This window comes from Ambystoma mexicanum, chromosome 7p (genome assembly GCF_040938575.1).
Source record: "Ambystoma mexicanum isolate Mex_15411 chromosome 7p, UKY_AmexF1_1, whole genome shotgun sequence".
Classification (NCBI taxonomy): Eukaryota; Metazoa; Chordata; class Amphibia; order Caudata; family Ambystomatidae; genus Ambystoma; species Ambystoma mexicanum.
The window spans coordinates 345,915,456-345,938,602 of NC_090939.1; the positions used below are offsets into that span (position 1 = coordinate 345,915,456).

At 45.5% G+C, this 23,147-nt stretch overlaps 1 protein-coding gene across 4 annotated transcripts in view; it reads right to left on the reverse strand.

Moving 5' to 3' along the window:
• NCAM2 (neural cell adhesion molecule 2) overlaps nt 1-23,147 on the reverse strand; it is a 1,850,180-nt gene that overhangs the window by 638,012 nt on the left and 1,189,021 nt on the right. For all 4 annotated transcript variants that reach the window (XM_069636393.1, XM_069636392.1, XM_069636394.1 and 1 more), the window contains one exon: nt 3,188-3,375. In XM_069636393.1, the coding sequence (XP_069492494.1) occupies nt 3,188-3,375 (188 nt within the window). The remainder of the gene's footprint in view (nt 1-3,187; nt 3,376-23,147) is intronic.

The window sequence follows — 23,147 nt, forward strand, 5'->3', positions numbered from 1 at the left end:
GCTGCCAGAGCTGCCAGAGCTGCCAGAGCTGCCAGAGTAAGACCCGGTGGCCCCTCACACCTATTTGGAAGAAAACGCAGCTCTGGAGCCTGCCGACGCTGCCAGGGCAAAACTCAGTGACCACTGCAATTGTGCAGTTTTATTGGGGGGCGTCACCAGGTCTTGCCCTAGTGTACCCCATATTGTGCAGTCTTTTAAAACTATTTGGCTCACTATTCCGGCCAAATACTTGGACCAACTATACATTATTTGGATAGTAAACAGTAAATTAAATGCACTATTCGGTAATCCCTAATCCCAGGAAATCTTCCAGATATTCCACAATGGTGGGCCCTGTTAGCATCTGTATTGGTGCCTCTTTATTTTCTGGTCTTGGAACCACCCTTTTCTTTACTAGAGCAATGGTAATAGCTTTACCAATTAGAGTCTGAAAATGCATTTTTAGTTAAACCAGTCAAAGGCTCTCTCGGTCTCTTTACCCTCTATTCATGAGATAGGCTGCTCTTGGACATGCTGAAACCCATTTTTGGCCCTATCAGGTGTGTCATCTCTTTTGTTGGATGAGGGGCAGCGGGGCATATCCTGAAACCTCCCACAATGGTGACTTTTGCCAAAGCATTGCGCCATTGTTCGAGAATATTGTTCAAGAATATAGCCATAATCAATAACAATCAGCCAGACCTTGCACAATTGCCACTTACCTGTTTCTCCCCTTTTATGTTTCCCAGGACATGCCTGCTGCTCAGCATCTCTTCCAAAGCATTAACCTGCCCAGATATAATGCTGGTATTCTGAGAACATGGCATCCGCAGGCAATGCCCACCATAGGAAACACCACATCCTCTCTCACCATACTCGCTGGGGGAGAGTGGTAACTGTGCCTGTAAATTCTGTGCAGCCTGATGTCCCATCGTCTGTATGCACTTACAATTTGCTAAGGAGCAACACAGAGTACAAGTTGAGATGCAGGGGATTTAGGGTATAGGATTTGCAGGATTTGTGATACCTGAAATGCTCTGATGGGGCAAAAAAATTAAAAGTCATTAAAAACGTTTTCTAAGAAAGTAAGGAGACCAGACAATGGCGGCTTGTTTTGGGTTAAATATATCCAGCAATCCTGTAATCATGCCCTATTATCTAGTTTAGACTACACATTCCTATACAAAAACTAATTATATGCATTCCCTTTCCTAATTGTCCAGTGAGAAGAATTAACTTCTGCCACACATGAATACAAGGATGAGTAGAGGCTAAAGCACCCGCATAGGGCTAACACTTCTACAAACCAAGAGCCAACACAATCATAAAGGTAAAACAGGCAATTGTCACCTTCTGTGGCAATGTGTTCTGGGGGAAGCCTATACTGTCAAGGAGGGTGTGAATGTTGTACAGCAGCAACCCCAAAAGCAATGTATATCAATAAAAAAAAGGAATGTCCAATCAAGGTTTTATGATAATATACTAAATTATATACTGCAATCAAAGCCACCATGTAAAATAATAACTAGAAAACACTGTAAAAAAAACACACACTCCTGCAGGATCTCAAGGGCAAAGGTTAGTCCTATTCTCAGGCTCCCAAACAGGGGGGAGGCTGGCACACACCTTCAGGGATCCTGCAAAATTGTGAGATTATAGGCAACAGGGTGGCTGAAAGAGATTCAGGTCTCTGTACAACAGCAGAGTTCACCCTAAATATCTATAATGGATAGTTAGGCAACAAAGTGTGCCTTTGCCTCTGCTTTGGAACACTTACCTTAACCACACAAATGGAGGACTTCAGAAAGGACTGCTCTCTAATAAGGGTCCAACACAATCTTCCAGAGATGATTCCCAAGATAATTCAAAGAAGTGGTGAGGGACCCCTTCATTTCAAGGCAAATGTCTACAGGTGATTGGACTAAAGCTAGCCTGTTGAAGGGGTCCAGTCACTGCTCTTTTAATTATTGGACTTTTCCCTTCTGACATCACAGCCAACGTGCTTTGTGCTACAGGAAGTGGAGGGTACAGAAAAGGGAGAGAGAGGCAGAAAGAAACAAGATCACAGAATCTTATCCCACCTGTACAGATGTTTCCCTGGACACACTACCCCCTCTTCCTTCTCAACAGAAACAAAGGACTTTAGAAATGAAGCACCCTGGAGTGAGGTCTAGCCCTTTGTGAGTTGGAGTGCCCTTTGCTTCCTTTTTCCAGGGCAGCTTCCTGTTGGGTGGCTAACCCTGAGGAAAGGGTGTTTAAGTGGGGCAATCCACCAAGACTACAGTACTTCCAGTGGGCAGGTAGAGCCTTGCCTGAAAAGAATGTGCATAACCCTCCCACAACTGAACTGGACCCACAGGGCTGACATATATCTGATATTAATTATATGTGGCTGGGCTAACTATGAGAGATGCTTGCCACCATGCCCTAACTCAGGTTTGGCTAATTATTACAGTTTAACAGCCACCGGGACATCATACTCAGAATTATGCAGTTTTTGGAACAGCTGTGAATATCCTAAATGCAACCTCTGTGCTACCTAGACTTGGCTGCCACTGCAGCTGTCAAGAGGGCAGCCACAGATATGATCCTGCTCTGTGCCACTGGTAGAACAGGCACTGAACATCAGGATACTGATGCAGCAGAGCAGAAGTACGCACTTTGCTTTTGGCATGGAACCTATGAAAGAGAATCTGGTCAGCAAATTTCCATTTCAGGAGATCGAATTTCCCACATTGTTTTATTATTTAATCAAAATCAAAAAAGCCAGGGCTTTCACACCCTTGCCAGATGGCAATTCAGCACACCCAGAGTGCCATAATAATGCTCCTGCCTTTTGGAATGCCATCCACCAAGTATCCAGACTTTTGACTTGTCTCCATTTATATTGATGCAAAGTCGAATCCAGTCAAACCAGTTATGTCAAACCTGTGCGCATACCCGAAAAGCTCTACCTTTTGGGACACGTGGAAGAAGTGACAAGTCTGAGGACTCTCGCGTTTTTAATAGTCTACTGTGTAGTTATGGACTGCACGTTAAAAAAAGACATTTCTCAAATTAGAAAGCATGACATATTGAACCTTTCAAATCTTACCTCGCTACTTTCTGAAGCCCTGTAGTACATGCGTATATAGTTTACAGAAAGTATAATGCGATGACCAATGAGCAAGAAATTTGCAATTTCAGAAATATCCCATTTTAATCTTACCTCTAATAGCATTTTGGTTTCAAGGCCATATGTCTTTCTATTGGTAGCGTTATCTGCAAGTAATGCCAGTTTTTCACGTTTCCAGGTAATTGATGCCGGAGGATTGGATGCCACATCGCAGCTAATGTTAATTGGATTTCCTTCCCAGGAATAGTATGTTGTTTGATTTGAGACAAATTTTGGAGCATCTGGAGAAAAAAAATGGTAATTTGAAGCACACCCATAGAAATGCGTGTCTTTGTAAACAATGTCCACTTCTCAACTTATCTCTGTTTATTCACATACAATAACATTCCAAATTAAATAATGGTTTATAGTTATTTCATCGTGAAGATGTCACGTTGGCAACCCAAGATTGCTACAACCTGCCTGAATATGTGAACCGTTATTCACACCAGCCATGTGTTCATGTTTCCATATCTTGCTTGCATAGCTGGTAACGTTGGTATGGCATGCTTATATGAGAAATACACAACTATCCATCTGACCGGCCTTTCTTACACACATTTCTGTGCTGGCCGGAATGTCTCTTTAAACAAGTGGTAGTATGTATTGTACAGAAAATGGCAAAAACTGCATGTTAATGGCAACACAATATTTATATGCATGGTCAGGGAAACGATCAGTGTGATAAAATGTCATCTCATTATGTTTCCGGCAGCCTTTTGTGACCTCCATGAAAATCCAATTATCCTCAAACTACATTAGGAACTCCAGCGAGTCATTGACTTGAACAATATAATTAAAATGTTTGACAAAATACTAATGAAACACAACAGGGTTACTTACTGTTAAAAGTGAAAAAGCATCTTGTGCGATAAATACTACATAAAACAAATACCTGTTGCCCCAAATGAAACCCCTTTTTAATTGAAAAACTCGCTAATTTCCAATAGGGTTTGATCGGTACAATGTAGTTTAGGAGAATGGTTCTGATATTAACTGGAGCACATCCGGCTTGAACATTCTAATAGTATTGCAATATCAGACATCATAGAGGAACTCTATTAGCATAAAACAAACGTCTTGCAGTAATTAGAGCTTAATCGGCATGCGTTGGGGGTCGTTGCGTGGCTGCTTGTTCACAAGGAACTCAAGGTAAGCTTTTGACTTTTGAGTATTGTTTTCTCTAATGGAAGCGAGTTGTTTTCACAAATTAAAGACCATGATAAGGTAATAGAAATAATTCAAGCAATACGAAGTTGCCCTGAAAAGACCTGCCTCTCTACACCTTCAGAAATGCAGTTTTTCATTATGCAGAAACCTCATGTGCATGAGGTAACACTACTTTAACATAGATGTTTAAATACTAGATACTTCTTGTAAGAACAGCATGTGGAAATCAAATGGTGGACTGCATCACTCAGCAACACACTATTAATGGCAAAACAATGGAGGCACCAGGGGCAAGATTTCAGAAAGTTTGCACTGGTGCAAGTGCAATGTTGCACCGTATTAGCGCTAGGATAACGTGCACAAACATGAGGCCACATTACAAAACATTTGGACTGCAACAAGTGCAATTTTCCATGGTATAAGCACTATGGCAAAGGCCCCTAAAGCAAAAAACATGCACTTTCCTTGCATTTTTGCACCAGGACAAAGACTGAACTAGTGCTACTAGGGAACTGTGGAATGTAGTACACCACTTCAGAGATCCAGTATTAGAATATAACTGTGAAAACACAGGTTTGGTTTAGTATGCAATTGTCCAAAGAGTTTTCCATTTGCTTTGAAGATGGCCAGAAAGAAAAATACATTGTATTCTGAAAATGCTACATCATTCCATATTAACATATTAAACCAGCCTCCAAGTGATTTTCATGGGAACCCAAACCATTATGTGGCCTAGGGACATTATTGTTTAAAGGATTGTCAACTTCTATTCTGGTTGTTTATAGACAGGTTTAGGTTATTTTTTGTATGACATTGAACCAGCTTTGACTGTTATAGCTTCGGGTTACTCCACTCTGTCAGCAATGTCTTCTGGCCTCTATTTTGGAATATTTTTCAGAAAATCAGGTCCTATTCAGGCAAAGTTATGCTACAGGTGCCCTCTGGATAAGGCCAGCTAGGGATTCTTCCCATGATCTCCATGGTGTTATCCCATTTCAGCACTGATCCTCTATCGCGTTGTTTTCCATCTACAGACTTTCCAGAATTCCAGAGCTTTCTGTACTTGTTATGGGTTTGGATTTATATGAAGGTTAAATATTCCCACACAATGTCGTTTGACATCATATTCTTTGATTGAGTCTTTGTACACCCTTAGTGGATAGGCCCAACATATTCAGACATGTGAAAGTGTGTGGGGCGGGCAGGGGGGTGGGTTCAACTTTGGACTCAAAACCATATTCCCTCAAAACCCTTGTTGTGAAGTTTTCTCATCATTATGATGTCGAATTGTGTGATTGCACAACAAACCTGCATCGGTAGACATGCTACATGTACTTCAATGTATTTCTTATGTATTTTACTACGGAAAACCTTTATTGCAGTGGGTGCAGCACACCTAAAGGGTTTATCAGATGATGAATGAAAGGCCTGAATTAGCAGATAACTTCAAGTTGTTTGTATTTTGACAACTGGTCTGAACTCCATTTGACTGCTTAAGGATTTGCCTGGCAACATGCACAGGCAAGAAATATGTATTTGTTTGCATTTGACTATCTATAACATAAGTGAATCCAATATATACATTATGTCTAGTAGTAAAGAATAATCTTGTATTTTTGGTGCATTCAATAGTGTGGGTGTTTTTTTTTTTTTTACAGAGGGAACTCAACAATTTCAAATAATATAACATTTATTTAGAAAAAGACACAGTGCATATTGGCTTATGAAAAGAACCATGATGAAATGTAACTATGACTTCAAAACTGATGCATCTCCAACATTTCTCAAACGATGCGCAGAAGCAGAAAACCAGCAACCTGTTTTTTCTTTCCTCATGTTTATCAACCATGTACTGCATTTGTATGTAAATAGATTTGTGTTGCATTATCTTCAGCATTGGTAAAACTGAATTTGGAAAAACGCATTATACACAGATACAGCAATGCACCATCCAATCACTTTGATTTAGAAAATGTGTTGTTTATTTACATTAAATCATTTCGACACCAAACTGTTTGATATGAGGTTTAGTCTCTGGCAGGGCCATGTAGAGCACATGTGTTGACACATTAAACAAATCTAGAACCAGCATTCAACTCTGTGTGACAACATTTTAGAACTGGGCTTGGGGTGCCACAGAATTGTGCTTCCTGCACCATATCAATTTCCTTTCCTTGTCTGCTGTCCCTTCTCCCCCTTCTTTGGCTTCCTTGCCTCCTTCCTCTCCTGCCCTCCCTCAGGCTCCTTCTACACTTACACAGGGAGTACCTCTGATTTGTACCACCCTCCAGAAGTCTTTCAAGGGAGGCAACCTTCTCCACATTGCCACACTCAGCTCTCGCTCAGCTGTTAAACACTCCTCTGACATCTGCCATTTCCTGGAAGAACTCAACCTCGATGTTCTCTGTCTCACCGAGGCATGGTTCATGGCCTGTTCTGTCACACGTGTTGACCCTCTCCTCCCTGATGGCTACAAGATCCTCTCCGCACCTAGATCCAAACGTTCTGGTGGGGGTGAACCTTCCTTCAACACAGACTCTGTAAGCATGAGCCACAGAAGTTGAAGCATTCATCATATAGAAAAGATTGCATCAGCAGTGTTAGTTTCCATCAAATAGAATGATTACAGCATGGGCCTCAGTAGTGTAAAAGCTGTCCTACCGCCAAGAGGTGAAGAAGGGGTTGAATACTCTGGAGCTTGCAATCTGGTGAGTTTGGTGGGGTGGCAGAGCAAGATACTTTTCAGAATAGGGACATTGGGGGCAGCCGCACTGCAACTTTCATTGACACAACAACCAGACACAAACACATACCAGGACAACATGAGCGTGCGTGTTAGCACAGGTAATACTAGCCATCAGTAGAACAATATGTTCACATACATATCAGGTACTGAATTGGACACAGTAGTGCAAGTTTCTACAAATAGTCCAAATCAACTTTGGCAGTACAAGTGAATGTTTTCCTCACAAATATGTCACCATCAAAAGAATTATTGCAAGCTTCCCTCGCACAGAACAGGTCAATGTTGGCCTCAGTATTAAGACATTCCCTAAAGTAGAATAGAACCCGGTGGGCTGCAGTGGTATAAGGCAACCTTCCCTCAACACAGACTCTGTAAGCATGAGCCATGGAAGTGCAAGCATCCATTGTATAGAATAGATTAAATCAGCAGTGCAAGCTTGTATAAAATGGAATGGTTGCATCATGGGTTCAGCAGTATACATGTCCCTCACATACAATGTAAGTAACATTAGCCCTAGCAGTTAAAGCTCCATTCAAAAAGAACATAGGAATGGGCTCAGTAGAGCAGATTCCCCTTATGTAAAAGAGACACAAAATGGTTTCCCAAGTGCAAATTGCTACAAGAAAAAATAGGCACAGTGTGGGCCTAAGCGGTGCAATTTCAGCCCATATATAACAGTCACAGTATGGGCTTGGTTGTGAATGCTCCCCTCATGAGGAATCGGCACAGTATGTGCATCAGCAATGCAATTGCACCCCACATCTAACAGTCACTGTATGGGCTTTGACAGTGCCTGCTTCATTCTCATAGTTTAGACATAGCAGGGGCCTTTGCAGTCCATTCTCCACTCACATAGAGAATACATAGTGCGGCAAGCAGTGGCCGTACATGCTCTACTCATGTAAAGTCATAGATGTATATTCTCTCTTCATATAGAATAGGCACAGCATGCTTTTAAACTGTTAAACGTTCACCCATTATTCAATACGCACACCAGTGCTCCTTTCATACATCTTGAGCCTGTGCAAACCTCCTCCAATTATGATGTACCCTCTGTACTCTCAATGTCTATATTCCGACCTACCCATACTATGTGCACCCACTGTACCCTACACACTGTACTCCTATCCATTCTATTGTCTTCCTCTCTACCTCTATCTATCCACTCACGCTATGTTTAATATGTGTACATCCACTCTCTGTATGCACACTAATTCTACTTCAACCCTATCTATTACCATCATGTTTATACACCCCCACCAAATGCATACCCTCTCTACCTAAACCAATCCACTCTTCTACCTTCTTCTGTACTCACAGCCATCCACTTTATTTGTATGATTTCAACCCCTGTGAAGACACCATAATTTAAACTGTGTATCCATACCCATCTGCTGTTCTCCGATTCTCTGTACCTCCACTCACACGTGCACCCTAAATGTACTATCTCTTTTCCTATTGTCTCTACCCCCACTGACTGGATATCCATCCTCTATACCCTAGCACCCATCTATATCTCTGTTGTCTCTACAATTGCCCAGCTATTCTACCCCAATCTCTGTACACCTACCCACTCACAATACCCCTATGCTCTGCTCATCCATCCACTCACGCTATTTGAATTATTTCTACTCACAGCCACCCTACCCCGACTGTGTTTACCCCCATGCACCCATCCTATCTGCAGGTGCACTAACTCTGCCAGTCTTCTACTTCCTTCATGACCCCACCACCCTACCTATCTCCACCATGTCTATTGCTACACACAATCTTTCTTATGCCATCCACTTGCCTTTAAGTCACTGGGCCTCATTCCGAGTATGGCGGTAAGGGATAGCGGCCACCGGTAACAAGACCGGTGGCGGTGATTCCTTACCGCCATACTCCGAGTTCCCTTTGCGCCCTCGCCCTTAACGCCTGCTTTGAGCAGGTGTTAAAGTCGAGGGCGCAAAGGGGCCTCCAAGCCAATAACGGTGACCGTAATGAACGGTCACCGTTATTTGCATCTTCCCCATTCCCATTGAGCCCTATGGGGGCTCATTTGGGAATGGGGAAGAGCCTTGGTGAATGGGGAATTACCGCCCCGCCAACCTTGGAATGGGGCGGTAATTCCGCCATCCACCAAGGCGCTGCCGGTCGGGGTACGGCGTCAACCAAGGCGTTAATAGCGCCATTGGTTAGCGCCGTACTCGGAATGAGGCCCACTGTCTTTACCTGCACTCTCTGCATCCCCACCTACTTTACTTCCATTCTCTGTACTCCCATGCACCCACCCTAACTCCACCTTTTGTACTCCCACCAGCCTCAATCCTCCATTGCCCTATCTACTCTCGCTATATCTATTTGCTCTACTAGTGCAGTTACCCTACTTGCAACCTCTGTACTCTGTACTCCTGTCCACCTACCCTAACGCCACAATCTGTAACTCCAGCCATTCACACTATGTCAATTTTCGGCATACCCACCCATCCAACCTCTACTGTTTTATCCTCAGATATTCATCCTATCTGCATCTACCCTGCTTCCAGCACCTACTCTCACACCCTACTCTAATCCTTCTCACCCTATACCTATATGCTCTACTCTTATCATGCATCCTATCACCACCCTCTTTATCCTTACCCTCCCAACCCCAAACCTTGTATCCTTACCAACTGAACTCCCACATTATTTACCACCATGTACACCCTGCACTTCTCCCGGTTTAGAGGCCAATTCCTGTGCAAGCGTGCAAAAGCGTGCGAATCGCAGCGCAAGTGCGAAAATCGCAGCAAAACCCGCGCACAGTGATTCATGGAAGTCCGTGCCAGTGTAAATCCATGGATGTGCGCTAAAATCCTGCATGGCGCACGCTGGTGCACACGTCTTCAAACAGCGTGCGCTACACGCACAGCGAAAGCGCACATAGCGAAGCTCACACAACAAAAGTAGGCGTAACACGCGGAATGGGGAACAACGCATGAAAATGTGGGCGTCACGGGGGAAGGACAGGAGGAAAATGCACAGAACGCCCACACGCGCGCCTACAACACGTATTCATGGAATCGAACGGGGCTAACGCATGCGGCAAAAAAGACGCGCTAATCTGGAAACACATATGCCAGCAGGAAGCAGGCGTACGTGGACCCGCGCAGCATAAAAGTGCGCGCAAACAACAAACAAGCTCAGACGCCAAGATGAATATACCGTTCCTCGCAGCAGTGGTCATCGGATACCGCAGGAGGAGGAGTAGGATAGTCAGGCCAAGAATATTTACACACAGAACCAGCCTTTTTGGGATGCCTGATGACCAGGTGTATGGGAGGTACAGGTTTCCACCTCACATAATACTCGACCTGGTGAGTGAGTGGGAGGATGACCTCACATCACCCACCCTGTGCTCCCAAGTGATGAGCCCCTTGTCACAGGTGCTCAATGTACTGCACTTCTTGGTCACTGGTTCATTTTAACGGACAACTGCCATGGTGGGGGGGGTTCTCACAGGCCACGCAGTCACTCTGCCTGCACCAGGTATTGGACATCATGACTGCATGCCCATCAGTCCGCAAGCACATATACCTGCCCAGAACAGAAAGGCAGGCTGTCATCCAGGATTTTTACGGGGTGGCACACTTCCCCAAAGTGCTAGGTGCCATTGACTGCACCCATGTGGCTCTACGTCCTCCCAGGGCAACTGAGCAAATCTACAGAAACCGCAAGCACTGGCATTCCATCAACGTGCAGTTAGTGTGTGATGCCAATGGAATCATCACCTCAGTATATGCCAACTATCCAGGGTCCACCCATGACAGTTTCATTTACAGGATGTCAACCCTAAACCGGGACCTAGAAGCTGGACGGCATGGCGACACATGGCTGCTTGGTGAGTGTAAATGCCCCTGCACACGTATGCATGTCAGATACGGAGTAATGTCACAACCCCACTAATGATACACATCATCACCTCCCCAGGGGACAGTGCCTACCCACTGAGCACCCACATGATGACGCCAATTCGGAACCCCATCACACCACCCGAGGTAAGATACAACACAGCCCATATTGCAACCCGGGGCATAGTGGAGCAAACATTCAGAGTGCTCAAGTCATGCTTTCGCTCCCTTGACCGCTCTGGTGGGCAGCTGCTATACGCGCCCCCAGTAGTGTGCAGGATCATAGTGGCAGCATGTGTCCTGCACAATGTTGCAACACGCCGGGGCCTGCCAGTGGACATGGTGGTGCCCCCACATCCCAAACCACAAGCACGGCCGCTGCGCATGGGAGGGGAAAGGGCACGTGATGAGGCAGCCCGTACGCAGCTGGTGGCTAATTACTTCACATAAAAACACACCCCTGTGGAGTGTACACAGCCCTGGCACATACCAGCTGACAATCAATGATGATGACATAAGGGACAGTCAACTGTCACAACCATACCAGCCTGATATTGGTCACCTGGAATTGTTACATTGTGTACATCCCTACCTGCCAAAAGACAGCCAATGCTGTGTCACAAATAAAACACACATTTATGCTGCATGAATGACTACCACCTTGCAAAATACAACATGAAAATAGCGACATGTCACCCAACCCCTCCCCAGCTCCGCCACCCGACACACAATGGCATGTCATGCAATGTGAAAGCAAACAAAGCAATGCACAAGACCTGACACAAGTGTCACAAAGTGCACTGTCCGAAATGGAAACTGCCCACAGACAATATGCTCCCAGTAATCAATAACAAACAGCACACATGAACAAATACTTACCACCAACACAATACAGCAACACACCATAAAAAATTACAAAAACATGACAGTGCTAAATCAAAGTAGTGGTAGTCTTACAACCTGAATAAGCCAGCACATTGACCCCTTCCAACTGTAGAGTGTTGCTGCCATGCAAATGTGTCAGTGTACTGCATACAACATGAACTCCATCTGCAAAGGAGACGGCCTTGTGAGCACATGAGGAAGGAACCTGCAAATTAGGTGGAATACATGGATGCACAAGCACATATCAATACACCATGCAGTGTACAATACAACAACAATACCCACTAGGGATGTACACACAGTATTGACTACAGACTGGGGGTGTGTGTGTCACGAACCCAAGCATCTAACCCAAACTCAGGACAAGCCTCCGTGTGCCCAGCCGGAATACAGTGGATGCCCACGGGAGCCACACAAGGCAACACACTGTAAAAAAAGAAATCAAACATGGCCATGTGGGGGACAGGGGGGGTCACCCAGGAGGTTCGAGGACAGGGTGCACACCAACACCCACCTGCGTGGATGTTGCGAGAAAAAAAAATACCTCCATGGGCTGCACGACTATGCCATTGTGGGAGAACTGCTGTCACTCTCTTCACCCTATGCTGCTGCATCAGGAGGTGGTGGCACTATGGGAGGCAGCCCACGCAAAGCCCTGGTATGGTCCTCCATGGCAGCAAGCATGCTGGTCTGGATGGTCTGATTCTGGAGGATTAAAGTGCGGAGATCCCCATGCAGCACATCACAGGTTGCCTGAACTTCTGCATGCATGGCCTCGAGGGATGCCTGGATCTCCTCACGTGTTGCCTGCAGCTCAGCTGAGAGCGAACGTGTGAGCTGCTCCAGCTGCTGTTCTGCCTTAACATTTCGGGAAGCCTCAAGTTCAAGCAGACTCTGTCTGAGGTTATGGAGTTCCACCCTCAGGGCTTCCCTGTGGCTCTGTGACTCTATTGATATGGATTCGCGCAGAGTCTCCAGTGCTGCCCGTCGGTCCATGTTGGACGCTAACATGTTTTCCCTGTGTGATTGGCAAATGGAGTCTGTTGCCTGCTGTTGTTGCTCCATCGGCCTTTCAGGGGGGATAATGGAAGTGGCCACCCTCTCCATTGCCTGAGCCATCATTTCTACTGATGCTGCCTGTTGGCTTGCCATACCGTACATGGAGTTTTCCCATACAGTATTGCCTGGTGGCGCACGGCCACCGCGTCGGCGGGCACCACACCTGTTTGGGGCAAGGCAGTCTGCACCTTGCTGTGCTGGCACTGCCTGAGGCTTCAGGACTGCATTCCCCCTCTGATCTGCTGGCCCAGGAACAGGATCAGATGCTGTGGAATGTGACCCTGCATCCGTAACCACCAAAGGCAGACCTACCAACACTGACATCCCCATAGAGGGTCTACACCTGGTGCAGGTGGGTTGGACAGAACAGAATCCCTGCCAGATGCACTGACCTGTGACAGCACATAAGTCTCATCATCCGACTCAGCACCTGCATAGAGGTCTGGGTAGCTGCACCCAGAGGCACCCCTCGACAGTATGGTCTGCAGTACCAGAGTGTTTTCACCCACCACCACACCATGGCCCCCACTGGTGCCTGGCCGTGGCTGAGAATCCGCCTGGGTCTGCACCATCTCCTGAACCAACATCAAGTGCGTCGTCACCTGCAAAAACATGAAATACAAGAAATGGAAACAGGCATGAGCACCATAGCACACACATAGGCCTGACAAGACAGAGATCCTGTACATGGTTTACACATGTCCCACATGACTATAACCCTGGCATGCATGCACTGTCAATGATTCTGAAGGGGAGTCAAAAAGGCAAACAATGAGGACACCAAGATGGAAAAGCAACACATTCACAGCATGTCGTGTAGCACTGGCATCACACATCAGCCTGTGAGTGGCATGTCCAATACACATACATGACACATGCCAGCACACAGATGTCATGTAGCATACCCATGGTAAATTAGACAACTACAGCGATATGTCAGTGAATGAGTACTGTCACACATCCATGTCACATGGACATGATGAGAAGATTAATGCAGAATAGTGTTGCAAAATATGCATGTGCCGTACACTGCAACACATCCAGTGTACAATTAGACAGTGATTGTAGGCATGACAGGAAACAACTATAATGTTCCACATGCAAACAGGCCCTAAAAATAAATTTCAGCAGGCCGATACTCCCTCGCCCTGAATGGTTTAATCATTCACATAACTAGGTAACTAAAGTGGCACAAACAATGACAGAGCATGTCACATATGTGGCATTAGGGATGAAAAAAGCATATGAAAAATGGGATAATCTAAACAATCAGCCTGAATGAACACAGAAAAAATCAGAACAATGTTGTTGCAAGATGATAGTTCAAGTGCAACAGCAGTAATGTGGGGCTAATTGGCTACTGTGGGCAGAAGGGATACTGTCATACCCAAATCAAAGGCATGTGAATGTATTGGAGGAAGCACATGGGTGACCCATAACACTCAGGAGTACACACCCTCACCTGGCACTCAATCAGAACCCGTCACCCAAACAACATACACATGGATTACACACATGCATGGGCACTCACCGGACAATGCGTCGTAATCAGGTAGCTCTCCCACGCCTTGGATCTGTTCCTCTGTGATGAAGGTCCCAGCAACAGACTCATGTTCAGTGAGTTTGTTGTCCTCTGGTGCAGACCCACCGCCAGTCACCAGAGTAGCGGCATGATTTGAGGCCAGCTTGTTCTTTACTCTGTGTTTCAAGTCATTCCACCGCTTGTAGCTATCATCAGCTGTGTGCCTCACAAATCCAAGGGCACTTATGCGGTCTGCAATGGTCTGCCAGTGTGCCCTACGTTGACCAGGTGTGGTCTTGCACCCTGCAATAACCACCATTTTGCGGCTATGTGCCGACACATAGGACACAAGTGCATCAAGTTTGGGGTCATTAAAGCTAGGCTTCCTTGACATGCCGGACTGTGTAGCCGTGTCTGGGGTCTCAGCATATAGTGCCAGAGCACCCTTCTTTCTCTTTTTCAATGGTGGAGCAGAGCCTGAGTGGCTTGCGCCGCTCTGGTCAGTAGGGGCAGAAGCGCATGTGGACTGGGAGTGTGCGTAGGCACAATGACCATATGTCTTGGTGCAGGCATTGGCTGAAGTGTGATGTTGGCAGGGGCAAAGTCAGTTTGATGGACCAGGACCGACACTGTCCCGGCTGGGAGACTCAGAGCTGGGGTGGATAGAGCTGCAGCTGCCCCTGCAGCCTCCCCACCCTGCCTACTTGGGGCCGCAGATGACATTGCTGCCCCAGATCCACATGGCCTGCTGACACCAACTTGCACCGGCACACGTGGCTTAGACTTGCTTACCTGGAAGTCAGCCTGGGAGTCATCCTGTGCCGGGTCAGGTGCCACAATGGGCTGCTCCAACAAGTGCTGAGCTGGGATGGTGTCAGCCACGTTTTCCTCAACCATGGGGGGGAGCATGGGTGTCCCTGATTCGTCCTCCACACATGGGGGTCTAGGGGCACCCTGCAAATCCTGGCCACGTCCCCTACCGCGCCCACCTTTTGGAGGTCAGCCACCTTTGCCTCCCTTACCGCTTGGTTGCCTCCCAACCATGGCACTGATGTTGTTGTGCGTATGGGAGTTGCAGTAAACAATTGTCCTGGGCAATTGGGGGTAAAAGGGGTAGGGTACTAGATGGAATTCGTACCCTAGTGCTCTAGCAAGGCTGTCTGTGACCCCTGGGGGAAGATGACGGGTAACGCAACGCACAGGCACCCCGAAAACAAAAAGTAATGTGCACGCAACCCCTCGTAGACCATGTGCGTGGAAAAATGATCCTGCACTACGCTGTGGCACCCAGAAACACAAAAATAAGGGTACGCGTGTTACACGCAGCCTACAATGACCTCTGAAGGGGTACGTGACACACGGGGCAAGCACAGTTGGTAAATGCATGCGCGACTCACCGTCTGCCTGGAAAAAGAATATGAAAAAAACGCGTACGTGTGCGTTGGCAACAGCCCCACCAAAAGAAGAATTGTACGCTGTCTGAGAAGACAGGACAAAAGAAGAAGTGAACACTGTTTGAGGAAACAGGCCCAAAAAAAACAGGGAGTACGAACTTGAAACGCCGTGAAGTAATCGCGTGTGAACCGACAAGAAGTACAGAATTCACCCACTCGCTCTCCACGAAAAGCATGTAGAAGGAAATGGGGTCCTACACGTACCCAAACATACAGCATCACTTATGCGTGTACGCGCTAAGGCCCTTTCCTCCAATTACACGAGCTGACACTCGGACGTGCAGTTTTTGGACGTGTACGATGAACATGCACCCGTGTTGATGGAAACGCCCGTGCGCGTCACGTCACTTACGCGCATAGACCCTTTCCTCGGATTACACGCATTCACACGCGGACGTGCAGTTTTTTCACGCGCACTGAACCAATATGCCCACATCACGAGGGAAACGCCCGCGCGCATAACATCACAGAAGCGCTTATGTGCTAAGGGCCTTTGGGCCAATGAAATCGCGTACGTGTGCTGACACTTTTACGCGCTAAGGGCCTTTCCTCCAATTACACGCTGACATGCAATTTTTTCACGTGCCAAATCATTCCGTATCAAGCTGGCCACGCAACAACACACGGAAGACCACGCTCATGCCCAGAAGGCCGAATTGGGTCTACACACACATATCACCAGCATTGCTCTGCCCTTTTCAGTACGTGCTTACTGGATATGGGTCACAGCACAACTATCCAATCATCAACATGGATTTAGCCCCATCCGATCCTCCTTTTCGGATCGTACATTTGGTTCTACACATCAGTAGCACTAGCAACGCTCTGCCCTTCCAGTGCGTGCACACAGCAGTGCTTTCTTCTCCACCGCCGATCGCTTTTTCTTAGTTAGTGTTCGGCTCTTTTGGCCTCATTACGAATCAGGCGTTAAGGGGTTAACGGCGCTGTAAACGGCGCCGACCCTTAACGCCTGATTACAAGGTCCGTTAGCGCCATGGTGATATTAACGCCTGCTTTTTGCAGGCGTTAAAATCCATGTCGCTAAGGGACCATGGTGCTAATTATGCCACCTTAATTTACAGTGGCGTAATTAGCGCCTTCCCCACTCCCATTATGCCCTATGGAGCAAAAATGGGAATGGGGAAGGGTAAAATGGAAATGGGGATTTACCGCCCCACTCACCTTGGAATGGGGCGGTAAATCCGCCATCCACCATGGTGTAAACATAGTTTACACCATGGTGGTAAGGGTACGACCCAGGTGGTAACTTACCGCCTGGGTCGTAATGAGGCCCTTTGTCTCTAATCAGCGAGACACTAACATTTACTCAGTTTCGCCTCCCAATGCGCGCATGCGTTATAGAATAGTCTCCCATTCTCGACGCATGCGCATACTCACATCCCTACACAGCTCCGGTTACTACATTACAGCCGAACTCCATTAAGAGAAATTCAGTGCTGTACCTACGCGCGCCCAATCTCGGAGACCTGTTCCTCCGTGACAGTAAGTACCTGTTTGTTTGTTTGTTTGTTTGTTTTATTTATTTGTATAGCTCTCCAGACCCGTGGGCAGAAGGGCGCTTAAGAATATGGTTACAGGCATGAGATATACAATTACATATTACAACAAATTACAAGGTGCAACAATTTACATAAACAGTTTTTGTTCAGTAACCAGCTGATAACATGTTTCCCAAAGATCGGAGAGGATTCAATAGTTTTGATGTCAAGTGGTAGTGTGTTCCAAAGTTGGGCGGCTAGCACTGTGACGCTGGCGCCTCCTGCTCTTTTTAGGGCAAATCTAGGCACTACCAGGCATAGGGAGTTGGATGATCTGGTGGTTCTGTGGCGGTTTTTAAAGTAAATTTGTTAGTGAGGTAGGGTGGGGCTAGGTGGTTAAGGGACTTATACGTGAGGCAGATAGTTTTGAGGTACATTTTTTGTTGTATGGAGAGCCATTTGCACGCTTTTCTAGTTGTGGAGATGTGCTCTCGCCTTGGGATGTTGAGTGCAGCCCGTAGAGCATCATTTTGGAGAACCTGGAGTTTGTTTATAATGGTTTGATTGGCTCCTAAGTACAGGCTATTACAGTAGTCCAGTTTGGACTGGATGAGGGCTCTGGCCAGAGTAAGGCAGCTATTGGAAGATAGAAAGGGTCTGCTAGCCCTGATTAGCTTACCTGTGTAGGCAGTAGCTGAGGCGGTTGAGTTAATTTGTTTGGTGAGGTTGATATTGGCATCAAAGTGGAAGCCTAGGGTTTTCACACTTTTGACAATGGGGATGGTGTTACCGTCTATGGTGATGTTATTGTAGCAAGGACTGAGTTTAGCTAGGTTATTGGGAGAGCCGACCAGGAGAAGCTCTGTCTTTTCATCATTCAGGCAGAGGCTGTGTGTGGCTATTCATGCCTGAATGATGGAGAAGATTTCATTAATCCGGGTGACATCTGCATTGTAGTTACTCGAGATGCTAAGGAGAATCTGGGTGTCATCTGCGTAGTTGGTGTAGGTGACACCCCGATGGTCCAGTTTGTCGAATAGCGGTTTTGTAAATATATTTGTACAAAGTGGAGGAGACGCAGGAGCCTTGTGGGAATCCACATGCAATGGGGATGGGGTCAGCTGCTGCTGTTGTGGAGAAAACTTGCATAGTTCTATTCGCCAGGAAGGATTGTATCCAGGCAGAGTCAGAGGCAGAGAAGTGGGCTGCAATAGAAAGGTGGTTGCAGAGGATTTCGTGGTAGACTAAATCGAAGGCTGCTGAGAGGTCTAAGAGAAGTAGAATAGCAGCATTGCCTTTGTCTTTGATTCAATCAATCTGGCTTTTGAGGTCAACCAAAGCGGTTTCTCTTCCGTGTTGAGGTCTGAAGCCAGATTGACGTATACCTAGCAGTTGGTTGGATTCTAGGTACTCCTGAATCTGAATGTAGGCAACTCTGTCCAAGATTTTTAATAGGGAAGGGACAGTGGTGATGGGTCTATAATTGGTTGGTATGGCTGGTTCTAATGATTGCTTTTTTAGGAGAGGGAGAACCCAGGCCTGTTTTAGGTTGCTAGGGACAGAGTTGTTAGTAAATGACAAGTTGATAAGTTTAGTGATGAATGGGGAAAGGTCTCTGGCTGCGTCTTTTATTATCTGTGCAGGACAACTGTCCCCTTTACAGTTGGATGGTTTTAAGGAGGTGATAATTTTTTGGACTTCTAGAGTAGTTACTTTCTTAAAGATGAAGGCTGTATTAACTTTGGCAGGCGTTGGTGTGTTAAGGGTTGGGTTCGTGGTCTGTGGCCTGTCTACCCACATTGCAGCCTTGCTTCCAAAAAGGCCCCCATACACCTCTTGGCCAGGCTCTCTAGCATTGTCGTGACAGGGGCTGCTCTCTCTCTTTTCTCCTTGTTTTTCCGCTCCTCCCAGATCTCCACTCAGCACGATTTCAACAACGTGCCACATTCCTAAACAGCGGGGAAGCTTAAGAGCGAATCCCTTTCCCATATCCACTCTACTGGTGTAGACAGAGGTACTTTAGCAATTTTCAACTTATTCGTTTTTACCAGTCTATCACTTTACATGACCTGTAACCACCTTGTTACATGAGTCCACAATTCTGATCATATACTATCACTTTTGTTTCACGTATGTTAGTGACACTACCCGCTTGCTGTGAGATGAAGCCACCACAGCGGTTTTTCTAACATGGGCCCCATATTCGCCCACTCCGATCCAACAAGCCAGAATAGCGACTATACTTGCCGCCATTACTGTTAAGGTCAGTACCAGTTTGGAATTGTGCTTTCTAGCAAAATAGTCTTGAACTCATTTTAGTCTGTGTATAGATTGCTGTGATACTCATAAAAAGTTAGTCACTGACAATGGTTTTTATGATGAGTTTCTCACGGTTCCCTCTGCTTTTTGCAGGGTTTCAAGTGCCTTGACTCACGAAGAAGGCTCTTTCACACTTTATGCCAAAAGGTCCATGAACCAGTGCAACCATACAGGTGCCCTTCGGGTCCTCCCCCCTGTTCGGGGTCTGATTCAATAACCAGACGTCGACTTGTTAAGGGAACCATCTGGCACGGCTGAAAATTGACTTTTGGTGTAAAGTAAACCTCGTGAAGGTTATATCACCTAGATGAAATACACTGAATATATTTTCATCTACAAAAGACACTTGAACATTTCTGCACTTGGAACTTTCGCATGTCAAAGCCACTCAAAGCAATGCATTTGGTGTTATTTAGGAACTTCATGTTCACCTGTGGAAATAACAAACACTATTTGTGACTGCATTTGACATATTTATGTTTTTCAAATTATGTGACAAGTTGCAAAGGCATGTTGCAATGCCTAGGTTGAGTTTTGTTAAGAAGATTAGCATGAATTAAATGTCTGATGTTCTTTAGCTTTACTCTACATATCATTTGTAAAATATGTATATATGCACTACATTCTGTGACTTTCAAGTTGTGCACCTTCCACAGGTGTTACAAAGTGCATAGATTTTAAAACACGAAACAATGGGTCAGTCATGAGTAATAAACTGAGCACCATTCTCTTTTGAGTCTTTCACTGTACTTTCTGTACACAGTAAGGCACTGCTTGCCAACTAATGATATGCTGACAGACAGCCCTATTAGAAATAATAACTGCAATATAATAAAGTACAGTAAATTAAAAACCACATAGGCAGGACCCCGTTTCTTGTTTATAGCCTTGATCAGCCTACAGTCCTGTTGCTATTTTTGGGCTTTCCCTCCCGTGTTCCTCCTTCTAGATATAGCAACTGCTATAATAGGTGTTTTTTTTTTTTTAAATCTAATGGTCTGAATTTAGTTCACAAACTACTGATCCTATTCATTAAGGACCTAGAAGCACCTTTACTACAGGTTCATGACCTCGGTCCCTGACCTTTCTTCCCTGGCTACTATCCTGATCTACCTTCTACAGCACACGATGGAACATACATTAAGCTTCTTGGAGGAACAAATTCAGGAGATTATTCAAGGCCCAACCCTGTTTAACATGGAAGGCGCACAACACCATCTAACCGCCTCAGCGACAAGCTTCTAAACTTGAAGAAAAAATGTTTTCGAACAGAGGTACATGGGCACTTTCTTAGAGAGTACCTAAGGGCTAATCTAGTCCCTATGGGTTCGATTGTGCGCAATGAACCCACACTATTTCTTGATGACAAAATATACATGCAAGGGAAGGATAGCAACAAAATGCAGCAGAGACCTAATGGTACTCACCATTACAACAGCACAAAGAATCCATCAACAAATCTCCACAGAACTCAAAACCGAAGAAGCCACATTTCTGAATGATGAAACTATAGAGCATGCCCGTGAAAAACTTATAGAAATAGATAAAACTCTGGACACCTTCATATCCAGTACCTTGGAAAAAAAGCATAAAAAATTAGCCAAAGACATTAAAAAACTTTAAACTAGAAATTGTCGATCCCTACCTGGCTGATGATTACAAAGAAAATAAAGAAAAAGAAAGACTCCAGAAACAACCAGGATCCTCTAGGAGCAGACTTAAAGCCCTGTCCTTTTGGGATACCTTTAGCTCCTCAGGAGATGACCAAGCGCCCATAGGGGGTGGTTATCCGACACAGGGACGATCTCAACAACAACCACCAATGATGCCTTTTTTAGGACAACGGGAACCCAGAGGAGGCTTCTGGGGCCCACCACTATTTCAACAAATGCCTTTTTACAACTTTCCTCAATGGAGAGCTCCCAACCGCGGCAGGAGACGGAGTAGAACCTGAAAGAAATCCCGATCTTTAATCTGTCTGGTACCCCCCTCACCCAGGCAGAAAACAGCATCCTAGCCAAAGGACTCTCGTTTGTACCAACTAACTGTACAGACTGGTTCAAACTAGATCAAGAACTAGCTAACTTCTACAGGACTAATCGGAGAAAAATCTACTTTCAAAATCTTGATATACCAATGCAGCAAGAGGACTCTGGCCTGAGGGTTAAATCAGACTTTAACCCTAGGGAAAGTGAAATGCCACCCACAGTTCTGGCATTCGAAAAATGCATAAAAGAAGAGATGAAGAAAATGCAAATGACCTCCCCATCCAAAAGACAAAACCTGTCCCTCAACGAACAAAAAGCCCTCAGAAACCTGGCTAACAACAAGTCTATCGTGATCAAGGCAGCCGACAAGGGAGGAGGTATTGTAGTTCAGAACAAAGAACAATATATAGAAATGGTCATGCCCCTGCTTAATGATGCAAAAAATCTACAAAAAACTTAAAAAAGACCCCTCTGATGCCATTAAAAGCAGAATTCAGGAGATCACTCAATATGCAGCAGAAAAAAACTGGATCTCTGACAAGGAGGTATTGTTCCTCAACACCTCGGAAGGCAGGACCCCTGCCTGCTACGCTTTACCTAAACTGCACAAAAATCAGACATCCCCCCCAGGAAGACCCATTTTGTCGGGGTGTGGGTCCATCCTAGAACCCATTGGCAAATTCATTGACTTTTTTCTGAAACCCCTTAGTCAGGAAACCCCCACGTAACTGAGAGATACTATGGCCACCAACCTTAAATTCGAAAATCAACCATTGAATCCTATGGAGGACTTACTGGTAACTATGGATATCACTAGTCTATATACTAGTATACCACAAGATCTAGCGGTGGGATGCATTAGAATGCATTTAACACACCATATGAAACAAAAAAGAGTGCCCACCAACTTTATAGTGGAGCTATTGGACTTAGCACTTACCCACAACTTTTTTGAATTTGATGGCACATTTTACATGCAGATCTGTGGCACGGCCATGGGGGCGGCATTTGCACACAGCATGGCGGTCATCTTCATGGCAGAATATGAAAACAATTTGGTCCTGAACACTGTCAACACCTTTCTTGACAGCATTGTTTCTTGGTACAGGTACATAGATGACATTATCTTTATTAGGAAAGGACAAAATGAAAATGTGATCAAATTTCACAATTGGATCAACAACTACACTGAGGAAATTAAATTTACTATGCTCCACAACAACTCTGAAATAAACTTCCTGGACCTTACCATCAGGCATCAGGACAATAAATTGGAATGTACCTTGTTCAGAAAAGAAACTGACCGAAATACCATCTTACATTATCAAAGCCACCATCCTCACAACCTCGGGGACAATTTACCATACTGACAATTCCTGCGCATTCGCAGGAACTGTACCAATATTCAGGAATTTAAGACACATGCCTCGTTGCTGAACAGCAAACTACTAGCTAGGGGCTACCCCAACAAATGCTGTGAAATACCCAGAAAAGAGCAAG